Genomic DNA, 19,194 nt, shown 5'->3' with positions numbered 1-19,194 from the left:
TTCTGAGAAATGAGCGTTCATATTTACCGCTAAGGTATGTGGGAAAGTGTGGTTGTAATGGGATGGGGGGAGGTTAACTCCTTCAGGGAAGATCTTTTATTGGTCCTTTGAAAGTGAAGGGCATGGAGGGCACCTGGCTGGCTCAGTCAGTAGAGCATCTGACTCTGGATCTCAGGGTCGTGAGTTCAAGCCCCATGTTGGGTGTGGAGCCTACTTAAAAAAAAGCAAAAGTGAGCGTCATGGGCGAGGGTGAGAAGAAATAGGCTTTGTTGGGGGAACACAAATTGCTATGGTCTTTGGACAGCTGATTGGCGAGATCCATCAAAATAAACAATGTGCAGCTTTAAAAGTGACTCAGCAATTCTTGTTCTAGGAGACTATTCTAGAACATTCCTGTATAAAACCTCAAAAATTTATGCACGAGAGTGTTCATCACAGCACCATTTGTAATTATCAGAATCTAAAACAACCTAAGTGTCAAGTGTCCTCCAACGAGGAACTGTTTATGGCGGCTCCTCTGGTCCTGTGACACGTGAGTGTGGGTTGTTGAGTAGATATGGATGCCTTTTACTTTTTCCCTTCTGTGCTGTTTGCCGTGTTGAGAAAGCCAAGCCAATATTGTGTGTTGTTGTGATAACTTATAGAGACTAGCTAATTAAAAACCGGAATGGAGGTCTCCTGGTAGGAGAACTAACAGAGAAACAATCAGCCCTTCATAAAGGAGAAAATTGCTGTCTTTCTTGTGGGTTAGCTGTTGAGTTGGCTCCTCTAGGCCACAGTTAATTTCTCCAAGGATGGGGGGAGGCGCAGGGCTCAGCCACGGGGCAGAGGTCTGCTGATTTCCTGAGCATTTCCCAGCCAGTTTTATGGAGACTATTTCTGGTTACAGCCAATGGCTCAGCTGGGGACCAGGGTGGGACGTTCTATTCCTGGGCCCCGGCGGTTAGGTGTAACAGGGGAAGTTGAAGTCTTGGAGTTAAAAAACCCTAGCTTCTCATTAGAACTTTCTACCTATGCGGCCACGTGACCTTGTTCAGGCACACTGCCTCACCCCGGGCTTTCACTTCTTCAACGAAAAGGGAGCGAGTGGGCTGGCCTCCCGTGGTTGTTCTTGGCCTTTGCTGCAGCGCAAACTCCTTTTGGTCTCAAAATAGATTCTGGCACCTGTTATGAGAGATCATCAGGAGAGGCAATTTTCCTTAATTTAAACATTCAGAATGAAACCAGATCACAATTTATTTTCCGTCTTGGCGCATGAAGAATACAAGAAAAGGGCAGTCTTTGCTGTGTCGTAAGTTGCACATGGGAAAGTCTGTGAGAACATCTGTTCCCACTGTGCAGGGGAGCTTGGGCTGAGCGCAGTGACTGGGTTTTTTGGGTTTCTTCATCATGGGCCGGCAGAGTTCATTGCCCTGTGCCGAGCTACTGTGGAGCTCTGCTGTGAGGGTAAAATGTCCCCCGGGTGCTGGCAGAACCCGGGGAGTCAGGACAAGACGCTGCGAAGTTGTCTTTGCACTCACGGCTGCAGGGCATGGCAGAGGGCTGGCGGGAAGGATTTTGCACCTTTCAAACGAAGCTGGCAGGTCCGCCTTGCTGCCCCCCGTTGACATCCACGGGCCCGGGGATCCCGGACCCCTCTAGCCCCAGATTGGCCTCTCGGCCTGGTGCTGGTATTCAGTCTTTCATGTCCTTCTTGCAGCTGTGGCTCAGAACCAGCAGAGAGGGTTGCCCACTGCTGGTGATGCTCCGGGGCTGCAGGAGGGGTGTGATCTAGTCTCCAGCAGGCTAATGTGACGACAGAAAGGCCCGACAGCAGGTGGCTGCGATAGTCTGCGTCCACCAATGGGGATGCGACACGCTGCTTACCATGAGGGCAAAGTCTAGGCATTTGAAAACACTGTAAAGCACTCTTACCTTGTTCCTTGCTAAAGCCCCTGTGTGGGAGTTTGCTAAGAGCTACATGGCTTTGGACTTTTAAGGAGGAATAGACTTCGCTTTAAAAAAAGATTTTTTTTTAGTGTTCATTTATTTTTGAGAGAGAGAGAGAGAGAGAAACAGAGTGAGAGCAGGGGAGGGGCAGAGAGGGAGGGAGACACAGAATCCGGAACAGGCTCCAGGCTCTGAGCTGTCAGCACGGAGCCTGACACAGGGCTCAAACTCACGAACCACGCAATCATGACCTGAGCTGAATTTGGATGCTTAACCGACTGAGCCACCAGGCGTCCCAGAATTTGCTGTCTTCCAATCTATAGCCATAGGGGAGGAAGGTAGACTGAAGTTCAAAAACTGAGCAACATCCTTTCTCACTCCTACTTCCCCCTTCCAAAACCTGCAACAACCTGGCTTGGTAAGCTAACATCGATCTTTTTTTTTTTTTTTTTTTTAATGTTTATTTATTTATTTAGAGAGAGAGAGAGAGAGGGAGCACGAGAGGGGGAGGGGCAGAGAGAGAAAGAGAATCCCAAGCAGACTCTGTGGTGTCAGCGTAGAGCCCAGTGAGGGGCTCGATCCTATGAACCACAAGATCATGACCTGAGCTGAAATCAAGAGTTGGATGATTAACCGATTGAGCCTCCCACGTGCCCCTAAGCTATGTATTAAAACGAATACTAGAAAGACAGCACAGGTGTATTTGTCTGCCAGGGCTGCCATAATAAAATACCACAAACCTGATCATCTGCGTTCTGGAATAGTACAGTATTGGTCTCCAGCACTGGACGTGAGAAGTCCAAGACCACAGTGTCAGCACCTTGATCAGACCTCTTCTGAGGCCTCTCTCCTTGGCTTGTCGATGGTTTTCCCTCCGTGTGAGCCCCTCTTTCTCTGTGTTGATCTCCCTTCTAATAAGGACGTAGATCGGATTAGGGTCCACCCTAACAGCCTCCTGTTAACTTACTAACTTCTTGCAAGGCCCTGCCTCCGAGTATAATCACATTCGGAGGCCCTGGGGGTTAGGGCCGCAACATATACATTTTTGGGGTGAGGGAGGGGGGCACACTTCAGCCCATAAGAGCACATTTAAGGGAACGAATGCCCAGAGAAGCAAACCCACTTTTCTTTTTCATTTCAGACTTTGATGACAGCATGTTTGTTAAGACCTCAACACCTGAGGAGTGGATCGCGCAGGGAGAATATTATGCTAAACACCAGTGCTGGAAGGTAAGTGCTGGACCAGGAGTCTGGGGGTGAGGTCTTTGTGACTGGGGACCTCATCGGGCCACACAGGCAGGTTTTCCGCCATCCAGCCTTTCACCAGGATAGGGCAAAGGTTATGGCTGTTGTGCTACTTCTTCTGAGACATCAGGTCGCCCCGCGATGAAGTGAGCTTCCTGTCCTGCTCCTTCCCCAGTGCAAGGGTGACATCCCTTCCCTGTGGCCAAGTGCCAGCGTGTACCGATAGGAAGAGGGAGTGTCATGACTTCTGCCCCACCCACAGACCCTTCTGTTAACTTTCTTTTCCTCCTGTGCTCTTTGTTTCCACTTTTTTTGCTGTCATCCCACCGCGTTTTAAAATAGTAGCAGGGGCGCCTGGGTGGCGCAGTCGGTTAAGCGTCCGACTTCAGCCAGGTCACGAGCTCGCGGTCCGGGAGTTCGAGCCCCGCGTCGGGCTCTGGGCTGATGGCTCGGAGCCAGGAGCCTGTTTCCGATTCTGTGTCTCCCTCTCTCTCTGCCCCTCCCCCGTTCATGCTCTCTCTTTGTCCCCCCAAAAATAAATAAACGTTGAAAAAAAAATTAAAAAAAAAACAGTAGCAGATTGGGGGCGCCTGGGTGGCTCAGTAGGTGGAGCGGCCGACTCTTGATTTCAGCTCCAGTCATGATCTCATGAGCCAGTGAGATGGTGAACCACGCTGACGGGGCAGAGCCTGCTTGGGTTTCTCTCTCTACGCCCCTCTGCGTGTCTCTTTCTCCCAAAGGAAATAGTAAATAAACGTTAAAGGAAATAAAACAGTAACAGGTTGGCCCATTGTTTCTCGAACTGATCCGACACAGACCTGACTGCCAGTCTGGGGCTAGTGAGCATGGGTTAAGCTTTCTCACCAGACTGAGTTGACCAATTCTGGGCGACGAGCCATGTTGCCAGCGTGAGCAGCCTTCCTCCGGGCAATGTTATCGCTGCTGGTCCTTTTGAAATACTGAAGCCAGCGTGAGAAGCCCCATCCCTCTCCCACGGTCAGCATCCCTACACCTCACACGGTCTCAGGTGAGGCCCCGGGGCCCGTGTGTTTCCCGTGATGCGGCGGTAACGATGTCTCCACCTACAAGGCACAGACACCTTCGGCCCAACAAGCTCATCTTGGGCCCCATCTCATTCCGTGTCTTCCCTGTGTCATCTGCAGCTTGTCAGCGGACATGAGGACTGCAGCAGGTGGCTAAGCAGCCCATCCTCCCCAGCAGCAACCCAAGCAGGGCTGAGGGCAGGCACTTTTCTTCTCAGGGGTCTCTTTCTTTATCAGGAAGTCCCCCGTGGACCTCTTCTGACATCTCACTGCTCGGTGCTAGGTCACGTGCCCACGCCTGGTGCAAGGGAGTCTGGGAGGGCAGTCCCATCCTGCGGTTTCAGCCCTTCATGGAAGGCAGGCTCTGCCGTGACGCACGGGAGGGAGCGGGGAGTGCTGTGGGCAGCTAACCCGCAGCTGAGTTCAGCTGTAGCTCCTGTAAGTCTCAACCAGGCCACCCACGTCTGAACTCAGCAGCCAGTCGGCAAGCAGGTGGGCTTCTGGGGGTTAGGTGGCATTTGGCTCGGATGATGGGGGTGAATGGGGACACGGGCCCCTCATCCTCCAGCAGATGAGCCTGGGCTGAGCAGCATTCACAGTAGAGAGGGAGGCAAACCATAAGAGACCCTTAAATACAGAGAACAAACTGAGGGTTGATGTGGGGGGGGGGCGGGGAAGAGGGGAAAACGGGTGATGGGCATTGAGGAGGGCACCTGTGGGGAGGAGCACTGGGTGTTGTGTGTAAGCGATGATTCACGGGAATCTATGTATGTAACGCTGTATGTTAGCCAACTTGACAATTACATTAAAAACAGAATGAAACAAAGGGTAGAGAAGCCCATGAGGCCCCCTGAAGCCTGGCCTTGGAGCTGGCCCTGTGTTACTTGGCTGTGTTGTGTTGGCCAGAGTAGGTCACAGCCCAGATCTGAAGGGAGGAGACATAGGCAGCAGTCTTGGGAAAATACTGTGAAGGGGTGTGGACCGCTACCGGGAGCACTGAAGGACTGTCGCCACCTTGCGATCAGTCCCAAGGGGTGAATATGTAGGATTTAGCTGCTAAAAGTGGACAGAGCTCTGAAACTTTACCCACTGCCCATCTTTGTTATAACTTAGATGCTGTTATAAAACCAAGACTCTCTTTGGGGGGAGCAGCAGAGAGGGAAGAGAGGGGAGATATGGGCAGCAGGTATGGATATGAACTTGGAAACCTAGACGGTCTTTCCCTTTACTCCCTTCAGAAGAGTGTTGGTGTAACCTATACGTGTCGCCCATGCATTTCCAAGTCTTTAGCCCTTTTTAAATTATTATTGTTATTATCAATGTTTATTTTATTTTTGAGAGAGAGAGAAAGAGAGCAAGCAGGAGAGGGGCAGAGAGAGAGGGAGACACAGGATCCAAAGCAGGCTCCAGGCTCCGAGCTGTCAGCACAGAGCCCGACGCGGGGCTCGAACTCACGAACCAGGAGATCGTGACCTGAGCCGAAGTCGGAGCTTAACCGACGGATCCACCCGGGGGCCCCTCCAGTTCTTTAGCCCTTTAAAAAGACCTTTTGAACGTTCGAATCTAAAATCTTTTTATGGGAGCTGGCCCCGATGAGAATGCTATAAAAAGCTTTCTCCTCACCTGATTTTGTTTCGGCTCCGCTAAAGGGCTTCAGGACCCAGGTTGTTTATTGAGTTTTTGGCTGCATGTCAGTGAATGTTCCAGAACCAGCATATAAATGGCAACCACTAGAGGTTCACTCACTCGATAAGTTCCTGTTGAGCTACTGGCCCAACATTGCGTTTAGGTTGCAGGGATACGATGGTGAGCAGGACACACACGGAAGGGCGCACGGCTCCTCCTGCTGCAGGTGTCACAGATGAGAGATGAGCTGCCCTTAGAACCAGCTGTCCTGGACAGGTTGGCCAGGAAGGATGCTCCAAGTGGGAGCCTTGAGCTGAGTCCTATGGGCTGAATGAAGTTAACTGGGCAGAGAAGGAACGGGAGAGCGTTTCAGTTAGAAGGAGCAGCACGTGCAAAGGCCGGGTGGTTGCCAGGAGTGTGGCACAGGTCACTGGAATGCAAGGAGGCCCATGAGGCTGGGGAGGCTGAAGCAAAGAGCCTGAGGGAACAAGATGTTGTCCCATCTACTTAATCCTTCCCTCGCCCACGCTGAGACCTAATCTTTACCTGCTGGACCAAACCTGACTTTGTGCCCTGTAGCCTGTGCGCTGAGACGTGGCGTCAGCACTCCCGTTTTAGAAAAGCAGCTTTCTGCAGGCCGGGATGGGGGTCCAGGCCACTCTCCTGTGATGCTTTTATGCCCACCTTCTACGTGCTCAACACAGAGGCGCATGACCCAGGGATCTGGCCGGTTATCTTTCAGAAGGTCCCCGTCTCTATCCCCATCCCTACCCCCCCTTTCTGTGTTCGCGGCTCTTCCACCAACACTCCCAGTTAGCTATTGTGGTTCCGGACTAGAAAAAACCTGTGTGGGTGCCTTTGGGCCAACGCTCCGTGTCTCTGACCTGAGGTTGCTCGTGCATGCGACCAGAAGGATGAAGCTTCTCACACGTGGCTTTTGGAAGGTTACGTGAGGGTGTTACTTACGGCGGCCTGTAAAACTAGGTCCTGAATCCCTTTTCCGCGGATTCTGGGCACTTCCAAAAGGAACCTTTGAATGGGAAGGGTTCGCCGGTAACGTTACTGGGCTTTGTCCCGTGAGGTCGTTTTCTTTAGCTCATCGGCACGTTCCGGCTCCTCCCCTCAGGCTGGGCCGGGGTGAGACTCACTCCCTTGTCGGTGCACACACGGGCGTGTGCGTGTGTGCGTGCGCGCGCGCGTGCGTGCGTTTAACCCTCGTTCCGTACGTCACCTCCAGTTCCTTGTTGGGAATCAAAGCCTTCTGCCCGTTCCAGGTGGCAGCCAAGTGTTACCAAAAAGGAGGTGCGTTTGAGAAGGAGAAGCTGGCCCTGGCCCACAACACCGCCCTGAACATGAAATCCAAGAAAGTCAGCCCCAAGTAAGAGTCCCGGGGGGTCATCTCGGGGCCGCTCTGGGGAGAGCCGCGGGTGAAACCTAGCGGGGGCTCCGTCGCCGGTCCGCGGACACTCTGTTTTGTCTCCTCCTCCAGGGAGAAGCAGGTGGAGTTCTTGGGACTGGCCAAGACCTATCTGGAGTGCAACGAGCCAAAGCTGTCCCTCAAGTGCCTGAGCTGCGCCAAGGAGTTCCAGCTGTCCGCCCAGCTGTGCGAGAGGCTGGGGAAGGTGAGGCCCAGCCCGCGCTGTCGCTGGGAGAACCGGGCCGCCCTGGAGCCCACTCCCTCAGCCCCCGCTTGCGTCAGGGAGGGGCCCCGGGCCTCCAAAGAGGGACACGGCAGCCCCGAGGACTGCAGGGCAGTCGTTCTCTCCACGCGCCCGAGCGTTTCCACGGCTCCAAAGATGTGCGCGCGTGTCCACGTCCGCGTGAAGGTTTGCCATCCGGCGTCAGTCACAGAGGGGCCGAGGGTTCAAATCAAAGGGCCGATGGGCGTTGGCATCGTCCTGCCTTCCTGTCCTCCCTGTCCAGGCCGGAGTCTGCCTGCGGCGATGGCCCGGCACGACATGGCGGTTTTCCCGTGTTCTCGGTCACTGCTCTAGTTGCCAACCAATCTGGCGGGCCGCTAGCCACAGGTGGCTATTTAATTTATAATTCAAGTTAACTAAAATGTCAAAAAATAAGAAATTCAGTTCCTCGGTCCCACTAGCCACGTTTCAAGTGCGCATTGCTACGAGAACACTTCCATCATCGCGGAAAGCTCTGTTGGGCAGAGCTAATGGTCTAGAGCATAGCTACTCACCGCGTGGTCAGCAGGCTGGCGGGCGGGCCACGCAATTTCACGTGTCTGCACCAAGATTAGCACCGAAGGTGAATGTGACCAGTGAGAGACTGTTAGGGCAGTTCGGCACTGCCGTGACATCCAAGTGGTGATGATTTTTTTGGCGATTCCTTTTTCTCCTCGAGTCAGAATTGGCGTGGAAAACCGTATCAGTTGTAGATGCACGACGTCATGATTCGATACATGTGCGTGCTGCGAGGCGATGCCCCCAGTAGGTTGAGTTAACATCCATCACCGTACAAAGATTGTTTTCCCTCGCAATGAAACCTTTTAAGATCTGTTCTCGTAGCAGCTTTCAAGGGTGCGGTACGGCATTATCTGTACTCACACGGTTCACGTTCAGTGTATCCCTTGTGAGGGATGGGAGGTGTAGAGCGAGGTGGTTCGAGAAGCTTTGCTCTAGAATGCCCAGCTCGGGCTGCGGTATTCCCCCACGTAAAAGGCTTTCCAGCAGGAAAGTGGGTTTCCACGCCTCTCGTCTCCCCGTGAAACCTAGTAGCTCCTGGATGTGCAGAGCATCCCGGGCACTGGGTGGGGCGGGAGCGGCACCTGCTGGGGACTTTGAAGTGTGGCCCCCAAGTCAGTGTAAAGAACATGAGGCCCTCATGGTGCTGCCTGCCCGGCCCCACATTGATTAGGGTGTGCGACCTGTTAGGGTGTGGGAGACAGGGATGGGATAGGGATTCCCCTCTGGGTGGGAGTTTGGGTCCTAAGATTCCGGGAACTGGCGTAGCTTCTAACCTGTCCCCGTTCCTTAGCTACCAAATCCTCAATGCCCTGTGTCGCCACCTTGGACCTACTCGCTGACAACTACAGGGAACCAGCCTAAGCCTTTGCTTCCTGTTTTTGCCCAGCAGTGCCCGCCTTGACTGAGTCAGAGACCTCTTCCTTACGGACTCACTTTGCCCACCGCCCCACCCCCACCCCCAGCCTGGAGAGCTCTTCCTCTGAGAGTAGGGGGCTCAGGGACCAGGAGGCCATAAGTACAGCCTGTGCTCCCTCCTCCGGGACTCCAGCACCTTCAGAGTGTGGAGGCCACCCTGCTCCCCTTCCGCGGGTTTGGCCACCGGTGGCGGTCTCGTCTGCTTCCTCTCACCAGTACATTCTAGCAGCTCCAAGCCCCAGCCAGGGAAGGGTCTGGTCCCAGCGCCCTCCCTGGAAGGGTGTGCAGCCCTCAGCCAGCCTCAGACCTCACGTGGTCATCCTGCCACACTAACCAGCACGATTCACGTTGACCAGCTGAGCAGCAGCCTTCGTCAGTATCCTTACACCAAATTGCCCCCCTGTTCCCAGCCCCTAAATGTGTGTCGCCCCTGCCAAGAAGTGTTTTTGAGGGGACCCTGGGAATGCAAGACCGTTTTGCAGGGATTCCTCTGCCTCATCTGCTTCTTGCCTTTCCTGAGAGCGACACGGGCTCCCTCGGAAACCTCTCAAGGGCCCTGCTCTGGACGGCGGGTGGGAGCCCTCTGCTCAGGGAGCAGAGCTAGTGGAGGAGGGAGCTGCTGCATAGAACCAGCCCTCTGCTCTCTCTCCGGTTGGGCACACGCTTGGCACCTGGCAGGGCCTGCCTTCACATGGGGGGGTTTTCCTTCCGAGTAATCAGCATTGTCAGGGGAAGAAAGAGGTGGGGTGGTAGGTAATCCGGTTATGGGGTTTTATTCATGTGGCCGAGATGGGTCTAGATGCTCCCGGCTCTGTGAGGTCTCGGGACTTAGAAGAACCTCACACCCGAATCTTTCCTTGTTTTTTTATGTTTAGTTATTTCCTGAGAGAGAGAGAGACAGAGTGCAAGCAGGGGAGGGGCAGAGAGAGAGGGGGAGACACGGAATCGGAGGCAGGCTCCAGGCTCCGAGCTGTCAGCACAGAGCCCGACGCGGGGCTCGAACCCACGAACCACGAGATCATGACCTGAGCCAAGGTTGGATGCTTCACTGACTGAGCCATCCAGACACCCCTCAAACCTGAATCTTCTTTGAATTTTGGCACTTGGTGTAGATGGTCTAGATAAATAAAAGCCAACTAAAATTTACTGGAGGGACTGGAATATATTTTGTCTTATTTCATTTTGGTTTTGTTTTCTCTTTGGACCTCAGGAGCAGTAAGTAGAATTCTGAAATGAACTATTCGACAAACAAACAGATGGGCCCGGGCTGTGTGCCGGGCACTGTGGGTGCTCAGTGGCCGGTAGGCGACAATACAGGGGCCTCTGCCTTGACAGAGCTTCCGTTCCTAGTGTGGGAGAGGGACGGCGGACAAGCCAGTAGCATAGAAGATGCCACTGGTGATGAGGCTGGGTGAGGGGAGAGGGGGTGTCAGGTGTTGCTGTTTTGGGCAGGGGGCGGGCAGGGAGCTGTCTTGTGAGCAGAGACGGTGCAAACACCTGGAGGGCATGGTGGGCCAAGCGCCCTTGCAGGCAACAGCCCCCGAGGTGTGAGCGTGTGGGCGAGCTTGAAGAACAGCAAGGAAGCTGGTTGGGCCAGAGCAGAGTGAGTGGGGTAGAAGCGGCAAGATGAGCAAGAGAGGGCGGCGGGAGCAAGTCACGTAGGGCCTCCAAGTCCGTGGTAGGGACGGGATTTTGTTGACGTGTGACAGGGAGCCAGTGGAAGGTTCTGATGGCAGGAGCCGCATGGAGCTCGTTGTTTGGAGGCTCTGCGGGGGGTCTGTAGGCAACAAGAGTAGAGGCAGACAGGCCAGTGGATGTGATTTGCGTTGCCATGATGGTGGTGGGGTGCCGGGAAGGGGAATTGCGGAAACGTCGCGAGAGCCAAGCACAAAGGATTAACCAAAGGGCTGGATGGAAGTGTGGGGGGAAGAGCAGGATATAATCTTCTGTTCTCGCAAACCCACTGTTGGTTTTTGTTTGTTCATCCTCTTCCTCTTCATGGCCAGTCTCCGGTCCCATTCTCTCGTCACTGGCAGCCATTCCTGTGAATTTAACGTGTCATCCCCATATGCATGCCTAATTGAATAACAAACTCTAGTATTTTCTATACATGTATGTTTTGAGCTTTTGTAAATAGCATGTTGTTCTGGTTTTTTAACACCCCCTGCTATAGTGTTGAGGTCCGGCCAGGTTTGTGACCCCTGATGGTATTCCAGAATGGGCATCCACTGTATTTGACTTTTCCATTTCCCTAGCGGTGAACGTCCAAGTTGCCACCAACTCCCGGCTGCCACACACAGTACTATGTGGCACAGCACGTCTCCTGCCAGTCCTGGGTACTGCTGGAAATGGGCTTGCTGGCCCTAGGGTATGCATATACTTAATTTCACTAAGCGAAAGTGGAAGCCACTTTGCTTTCTAGAACAGCCGTACCACTCTGTGCAGGATGGTTCCACGTGCCCCATGTTCTTGACCACATTCAATGGGCTCTGGTTTTCTAATTTTTGCCAATTTCATGGATGTATCTCACTGTGGTTTTAATTGACGTTTCTCTATCAGTAAGCTGGAGCATCTTCATTGATTTGTTAGTCACTCAAGTTTCCCCCACTGTGACCTGCCTGTCCGTATCCTTTGCCTAGTTTTGTGTTGTGATTTCAGGAAAGTCTTTTTCTTGTGGTCGAAAGAATCCATTTTATGTTCTAGATCTGTCTGGTCAAATATGATAGCCATTAGCCACATGTGGAAATTAAAGTTAAAATGAGTGGAAATGGAATGAAATGAAAAATTCAGTTCCTCAGTTACGCTACCCACATTCCATGTGCTCACTCTTCACACGTGCTTGGTGGCTACCATATTGGCTAGCATAGCTGTAGAATATTTCCATCTTCACTGCAAGGTCTATTTGACGGCGCTGGTCTAGATGTTCATGTTTGCCCTCTCTCTGTTAACTTTATTTCACATACCCTTTATTCAGCAGTTTTGATTCCATCAAAGGAAGTTTATGTGTTTTGGGTTTTATTGAAGACTTTCTTTAACCTCAAGGTCACAAAGATATTCTCCTACGTTTTCATCCAATAGCTTTCACATTTAGGTCTTTATCCTATCTGAAGGTTAATTTTGTATATGGTGTGAGGTTGGGATATAACTTTATTTTTCTCTCTATAAATAATTGTATACAATATATAATATGTATAATACAATATGTATTGTATTTTATATATAATTTTTATGTAATTTTATATAAGGAAATCGTTTTCCTAATATCGCCTATGTCTTAGCATTTTTCACTGGGTCCTAACAAATAGCAGACATATTGTTCGTGGTATTGGCTTATTTTTAAGATCAAAAGTTATGCTATGAATACGCCAAGAGTGTATTTTACTCTGTCCTAGATAAAAGATGCGGCCTATTTCTATAAGCGAAGCCAGTGCTACAAAGATGCTTTCAGATGCTTTGAGCAGATCCAGGAATTCGATCTAGCACTCAAAATGTACTGCGAACAGGAGCTTTTTGAAGAAGCTGCTATTGCAGCCGAAAAGTAGGTGGTTTTATTCTCTCCCTTCCCCCACCCCGCTCCCTCCCTCCTGCTGCTTTCTGGGGGCAGCCTGCCTTGGAGGGTGTTATTCTGCTCTTCTGAAGCGGCCTGCCCGTGTCACCCTCCTTCCACTCGAGCGGTGGCCTCGGTGCTGGGTCAAGAGCTCCTTGAAAGCAAAAACCAAGCCTAAAGGATTAACCGAGGAGCTGGGTGGGAAGTGCGGGAGGAAAAAGAGTGGAATATAATCTCCAGTTCCCAGCAGAGTCACCACTGGTTTCAGTTTGTTCATCCTCTTCCTCGTCATGGCCGGTCTCCGTTCCCACTCTCTCATCGGCAGCCATTCCAGTGCCTTTAACATACACGCTCTTAATATATTCACATATAATGTATTCTACTCTCTTTATAAGCTTTGACACAGTGTCATGAGAAGAGGCAGAAGATGATGAAGGGTTTGTTACAAGCGTGTATATAAGACACATGGCAATTTTGTGCTTAATGATGGTTCTGTCCTCTACCCTTACCTGCTGAGGTAGCAATTTCGCTGAATGGACGGATGAAGGTAAGTGCACTAGTGGGCAGTCAGGCCTTTGCTTCACCGTGACCTATGGGCAGACCCTTAGCCATGCGGTCATACATATGTGTACGAAATGTATGTTCCCATACCCTCATAAGCTTCACACATGACCCACTGGAGGCCTTCTCGAGCCTTTATCTAGCTCATATTCCAAGGATGATGTCGAGATGGGCAGGGCTAATGGTTGACAAGGAATACAGAAACGGCATGTTACTGGTGCCCCGAAGAGATCTTCTTGGTGGTATGGGGCAGCTGGAATGACAGAGACCGCTATTCTGTGTTTCTGTTTGAGTGTACTCTCAGCTCCTGGAGAAGCAGGGTGTGGGTTGGTTCTACATTTTCTTTGCTTTCTACCAAATTCTGCATGTGACAAAATGAACATAACGGACCCAGGTGTTCAAACTTCAGGTTTTTGGGAAGTTAGCTTTTGTTAAAGTATAATATATAGTCAAAAAGGTGCACCTAATTCTCACAAAATAGATCTACTTGTGTAACCAGCACCTCAATAAAGGTGCCCAGTACCTCGAGTTTGAGTTTTGGAAATGGAAAAGTTGGTGTTCTGTGCCATGGCTGGGAAAGTGAGCATATTCCTTCGTGAGGGTCTTTGGTACCCTTACGTTTATGATATACGCAACGGGTATGTAGTAGTCCGTTTAGGCAACCAGAACGAAATGCCATGGATTGAGGGGCTTAAATAACAGAAATTTATTTTCTCCTAGTTTTGGAGGCTGGAAGTCCAAGATCAAGGCTCCGGCCGGTTGGGCTATTGATGAGAGCTCTTTCCCTGGCTTACAGATGGCTACCTTCTCACTGTGTCCTCAGGTGGCTTTTCCCTGGCACTTCCACATGGAGAGAGACTGCAAAAGACAGGTCATTCTCTGGTGTCTTCTTATGAGGACACTAATCCTGTTGGATCAGGACTCCACCTTTGTGACCTCATTTAACCGTAGTCTACTTCCTTTAAAGATCCCATCTCGAAATCCAACCACACTGGGGATTGGGCTCGAATGTATGAATTTCAGGGGACACAAACCATCACTCCATAAAAGGGTGCCAGCTGTGACATTTATTGGGCACGTAGTTACCAGGGTGCTATGCAGTCGTGATATGAGTAATTGACCAGACCAATTCCCTTGTGAAGTCATATGACAAAACTGACCGAGAGGTTGTTGTTTTTTTTAAGTTTTAATTAGTTATTTAAACTTCTGCTCTCAGGTTTTCGGCAGAGCATTGAATCGTCACAGATTTTTCCCAGAAACATATTTTTCTCTAATTATTCTTTTTTTTTTTTTTTAATTTTTTTTCAATGTTTATTTATTTTTGGGACAGAGAGAGACAGAGCATGAACGGGGGAGGGACAGAGAGAGAGGGAGACACAGAATCGGAAACAGGCTCCAGGCTCTGAGCCATCAGCCCAGAGCCTGACGCGGGGCTCGAACTCCCGGACCGCGAGATCATGACCTGGCTGAAGTCGGTCGCTTAACCGACTGCGCCACCCAGGCGCCCCTCTCATTATTCTTTTTAAGCTTGATTGAGATATACAGCTGAGAGTTCCTATGTGTTGAGTTGAGATCTAAGTGTAATCTGAGTATTAACTGGAAACTCACGTTAGATCTGTCCCAGTGTCCTTTGAGCACCGTGCATATTGAGTGTAGAATTCAGTGGCTAACTGGCATGACCCAAAATACATTGTGGACCTTGCAGATTTGCAAAGGAAATACCCGGGGAGTTCTTTACACTTGCTGAAAGTACTCACTACTCCATTAGCCAAAGCTCACATGTGAAGTATACTCCTTTTCTTCATCTTTATTTACAACCCTTCATGGGAGACCTCTCGTAGAAGAGGAGAAGCTAGGAAAGCAGATGTTTGTAGGATAACTGAGCCATCATAAGGAGCCTGGGCACTTCTCTGGTTGTGAGGAGACGGGTTTTGTCCTATCAGGGTTCAGAAGCACGCATGTTTTATTGGATTGTTCCAGTGCCTTGAAAATTGGTAGTGTGGGAGGGACTGACTTTGACCAGCAGAGTAAAGGGGAGCATTCGGAGCTTCGTTAGTCTCACTCTTATCAACCACGCCCGTACCTGGCAGAAGAGAAAAATCAGAGGTTGGGTGATGAGAGGAAGACTGATGTCGTTAATGTCACGCTGGCGTGTCACGCTCTGTCTTCACCCTTTCTCCTTAGTCCTGTCTCCAACTCAGTGGGGTTGTCGGCCCAAAATGAGGATCGTGCTTTTATGAGAATTTAAGGGTTTCTTTTTTTCTACAGGGATAATTTTGGTTATGCATAATCGTTGCCCTTCAGATTGACTTTCATTTACCTACTTAGTTTTCTTCTCAAAATTTTAGTTACTTTTCTTTCTTTAAATTCTCAGGCTGACTTTCAAACCTAACTTCCATTTGCTTAGGTCGTCACGCCGTGACATTTCATTAATTGAACATACGAAAGCTTCGTTCCTTTGGAGAATGAAGAATTCATTTTACCCCCGCGAAATGAAGCACTCGTAAAGATGCCGGATAAGTTTAGGCCCTGTTTTGTAATTTAGATCTACACGTGGGTGGGACTTGTGTCTGACTTGCTCTGTGCTGTATTTTGGAGGAGATTTTCTCCTGGGTGGTAATGAGCTGACATTTGGGTCGTCTGTCATTGCAGGTACGAAGAAATGCTGAGGGCCAAGACCCTTCCCATATCCAAGCTGTCTTATTCTGCCGGTCAGTTTTACCTGGAAGCCGCAGCAAAGTACCTGAATGCAAACAAGATCAAGGAGATGATGGCGGTCCTCTCGAAGCTGGACATAGAAGACCAGCTGGTGTTCCTGAAGTCTCGCAGACGGCTAGCGGAAGCTGCAGACCTGCTGAACGGGGAGGGTCGGAGAGAAGAGGCCGCCTTGCTGATGAAGCAACATGGCTGCCTGTTGGAGGCTGCCCAGCTGACTGCCGACAAGGACTTCCAGGCCTCGTGTCTGCTGGGGGCTGCCCGCCTCAATGTGGCCAGGGATTCGGACGTGGAACATACCAAGGCCATTCTGAGAGAAGCTCTTGACCTCTGCTATGAAACCAACCAGTTGGCCGGCATTGCCGAGGCCCAGTTCCTTCAGGGGGTAATCCTGAGAGACTTTCAAAAGCTCAAGGACGCCTTCTTCAAGTTTGACACACTCAATCACTCGGCGGGAGTGGTGGAGGCACTCTACGAAGCTGCCAGCCAGTGTGAGGTCGAGCCTGAGAAGGTCCTGGCCCTGGCTCCGGGGGGCTTGGAAGTCCTCCTCAATCTGGTCAGGGCCCTCAAAAGAGTGACCAACAATGCCGAGAAGGAGATGGTCAAGTCTTGCTTCGAGTTTTTTGGGATTTCTCAGGTGGATGCCAAGTATTGCCAGATAGCTCAGAACGACCCTGGACCCATATCAAGAATCATTCTTGACCTGGATGTGAACCTGAGAGAGAAGAAAACAAAAGACTGTTTCTTGGTAATGACCGACCAGGTGAAATTGGCCCTCAACAAACACCTTTTGAGCAGGCTGCGTCAGATCACGCAGAGCCTGCTTGGGAAGACCTACGCAGGCGTCTGCATGAGGTTTATCGTGGGCCTGAAATGTGAGGTCGAAAACTGTAAAGATTTCCACAGGCCCTTGCGGCGCTGTGAGGCCAAGTGTTTGGTGCAGTCAAAGATACACTTGGTGGCAATCAGCGGGTTGCTTTTGGAAGCCAAGAAAGTATTCCCTAAAATCTTAGCGGAGGAACTCGAAGAAATCGATTACGTTTCGTCTGGCCATATGTACGGCCTTTGCAAATCCTTCCTGAACGTCCTCTTCCCTAAGCATTTCCACCAGAGAGTGTTGTCAGAAAACCCCACGGCCTGCAAAGAGATCCTCAAACCGAACTACAAATCCTTTCGGTCGTACAGGGCAGCTCTGAAAGAGTACGTCCGTCTTCTCTTTCAAAACGAGAGGCCACGAAGCCGCCGGGAGTCTACAGACCTGTGGCTGAACGCCATGCAGGCGTTCCTGGTCTCCTCCAACTATCCGGAGGAGTTCGAAAAGCTGCTCCGTCAGGAGGAGGACAACTACAACAGGGAACTCAAAGCTCTAGAGGCTGAAAAGGAGGAAAGGGGCAGGGGGAGGGGCGGCAAGGTGAAGGGAATAGAAGGAAAATTCGGCATGTTGGCGCCCAACAAGGACGATGACGGTGCCGAGAAGACCCACCTGTGCTTCATCCGGCTGCTGGAGAATTGCATCGACCAGTTCTACGTGTACAGGAACCCAGAAGACTACAAGAGGCTCTTTTTCCGTTTCATGAACGTCCTCGTCAAGAGGTGCAAGGAACCGCTCATCCCCAGCATTGGAAACACGGTGGCCCTGTTGGAGCTCCAGTTCGTCCACTGCGGGGTGGTCCTGGCCCGCCTCCGGAAGAACGCCATCCTCCGCCTCCCCAAGAGCTACATCGCGCTCTTGCACCACTGGGAGTTCCTGGTCAGCAAGAAGGACAGGGAGCTCGGGGACGTGTTCTCCATCGTTCAGGAATACAAGCCTAAGGACGTGGCCAGAGCCATTCAGGATTTCCGGTTCCACCTCTCCTACCTCGTCAAGGTGCTCTGTGGCCAAGAGAATGGGAACTTCAACGTCCTGCTCGACGCCTTCGGTGAGATAGACTGTGTGGTGTCCGGGGAGGCAGAGCGGACCCTGGTGCTGTGCTTGGTGATGCTGGTCAACGCCGAGGAGGTTCTACAGCCGTACTGCAAGCCTCTCCTGTGCCGTCACTTCCAGGAGATCCAGACGAGGCTGCAGCTGATGAGTAGGGACTGCCCCGACCGGGTGCCCGAGAGGCTCCTGAAAGCGGCGAAGCGGGTGTTGATGGCGGGCAACGTGAAGTCGGTGGCTGAGGCGCTGCGGGACCTGCTCTTCGAGCGGGACGAAGAGTACCTGATGGACTGTTGCTGGCGGTGGGACAGCGCGCACGCCAAAGGGCCCGTGGTCCGCGGCCTCTACCACGAGGAGGTGAAACTGAGCCGCCTGCCCAGTGTGGAGCCGGCGGACTACTTTGCTGAACCCGAGTGTGAGATCGGTCAGGACGAGACGGACGAGCTGGCGTCAGAAGACCGAGACCCCGTCCTCGCTGCCATTCTTTCCCGGAAGCAGCGGAAGGCTTCCATCCGGCGCAAGTTGAGGAGGGTGTGCCTGGTCGTGTCCTTGTGCATCAGCTGGAGGAGAAGGGTGAGCACCCAGGCGGAGTGCTTCCGAGAGGAGACCAGGGAGCCGGGGGCCGGGAACTTTAAGAAGGCCGACATCGACAGGACCCAGTGTGACCTGTGTGGGGTGAAGTTCAGCCGAGGTCCTGACAGCTATTTCGGCCCCGGGAAGGCACTTGAAGGAGTGGCTGCGGAGGCCGTGGCCCCTTCCACGGCCGAGCCGGGAGACGAGGAGGGTCCGGAGAAGAACAGCGAGTCTTACGAGCAGCACATCCGCCTGGAAAGCCATCAGAGGCAGCAGGTGGCCTACCAGAGGTACTTCGAATTTTTCCATGAGAAGGTGGACCCGGCCATCGACGAAGGCAAGCTGCTGGTGCAGGACATTGAGCAGAGCGTGTGGATCCGCAGTCACCTGGGCTCCAAAGAGCACAGCCACATGTTGCAGAGGAAGGTCCAGGAGAACATCAAGAAGGTCTCGGATACGGTGGAGGACCTCTACAGGCGGAAGGCCTGGGCTGGCGGTAAGGCGTCCCCAGAGGTCGGGGCCCGGGGGTCTGACCCCTGGGTCAGAACCCAGGCTTTGAGAACACATGTCAGATCAAGTCCTGGGAATGACAGAGCTTGGCGTTGGCAGAAATACAAGTGAGGAGTGGGTGTTCTCAAATCACAGCAAACCCCCATTATTTGAACCACCCCACCCCAATGAAAACATGTGGTTATCTTGAGTCGGGATGGTTTCCCTGGCACCACACAGAAGAGAGGGCCTTGCTCACTAGTTCTGTGACGAGGACGTCGGGAGGGCATTTCAAGTTCTGTGACAAGGACGTGGGGAGGGCGTTTAACGTCCCGAGGAAACTCTTTAAGCTTCCGATCTGTTCTCCAGTGACCATTTCTTGAGCACCTACTCTGTTCTGAACGTTTGACTAAGATCTGGGGCTGCATAGCT

The 19,194-nt window shown here is 51.8% G+C and overlaps 1 protein-coding gene across 10 annotated transcripts in view; it reads left to right on the top strand.

Moving 5' to 3' along the window:
• Nucleotides 1-19,194, top strand: part of TRANK1 (tetratricopeptide repeat and ankyrin repeat containing 1) — a 98,119-nt gene that overhangs the window by 76,060 nt on the left and 2,865 nt on the right. For all 10 annotated transcript variants that reach the window (XM_047874469.1, XM_047874474.1, XM_047874472.1 and 7 more), the window contains 5 exons: nt 3,071-3,159; nt 7,118-7,221; nt 7,333-7,465; nt 12,352-12,497; nt 15,720-18,769. In XM_047874469.1, coding sequence (XP_047730425.1) covers nt 3,071-3,159; nt 7,118-7,221; nt 7,333-7,465; nt 12,352-12,497; nt 15,720-18,769 — 3,522 coding nt within the window. The remainder of the gene's footprint in view (nt 1-3,070; nt 3,160-7,117; nt 7,222-7,332; nt 7,466-12,351; nt 12,498-15,719; nt 18,770-19,194) is intronic.

This window comes from Prionailurus viverrinus, chromosome C2, assembly GCF_022837055.1.
Source record: "Prionailurus viverrinus isolate Anna chromosome C2, UM_Priviv_1.0, whole genome shotgun sequence".
Lineage (NCBI taxonomy): Eukaryota > Metazoa > Chordata > Mammalia > Carnivora > Felidae > Prionailurus > Prionailurus viverrinus.
This window is presented reverse-complemented; position numbering and strand designations above follow the sequence as displayed.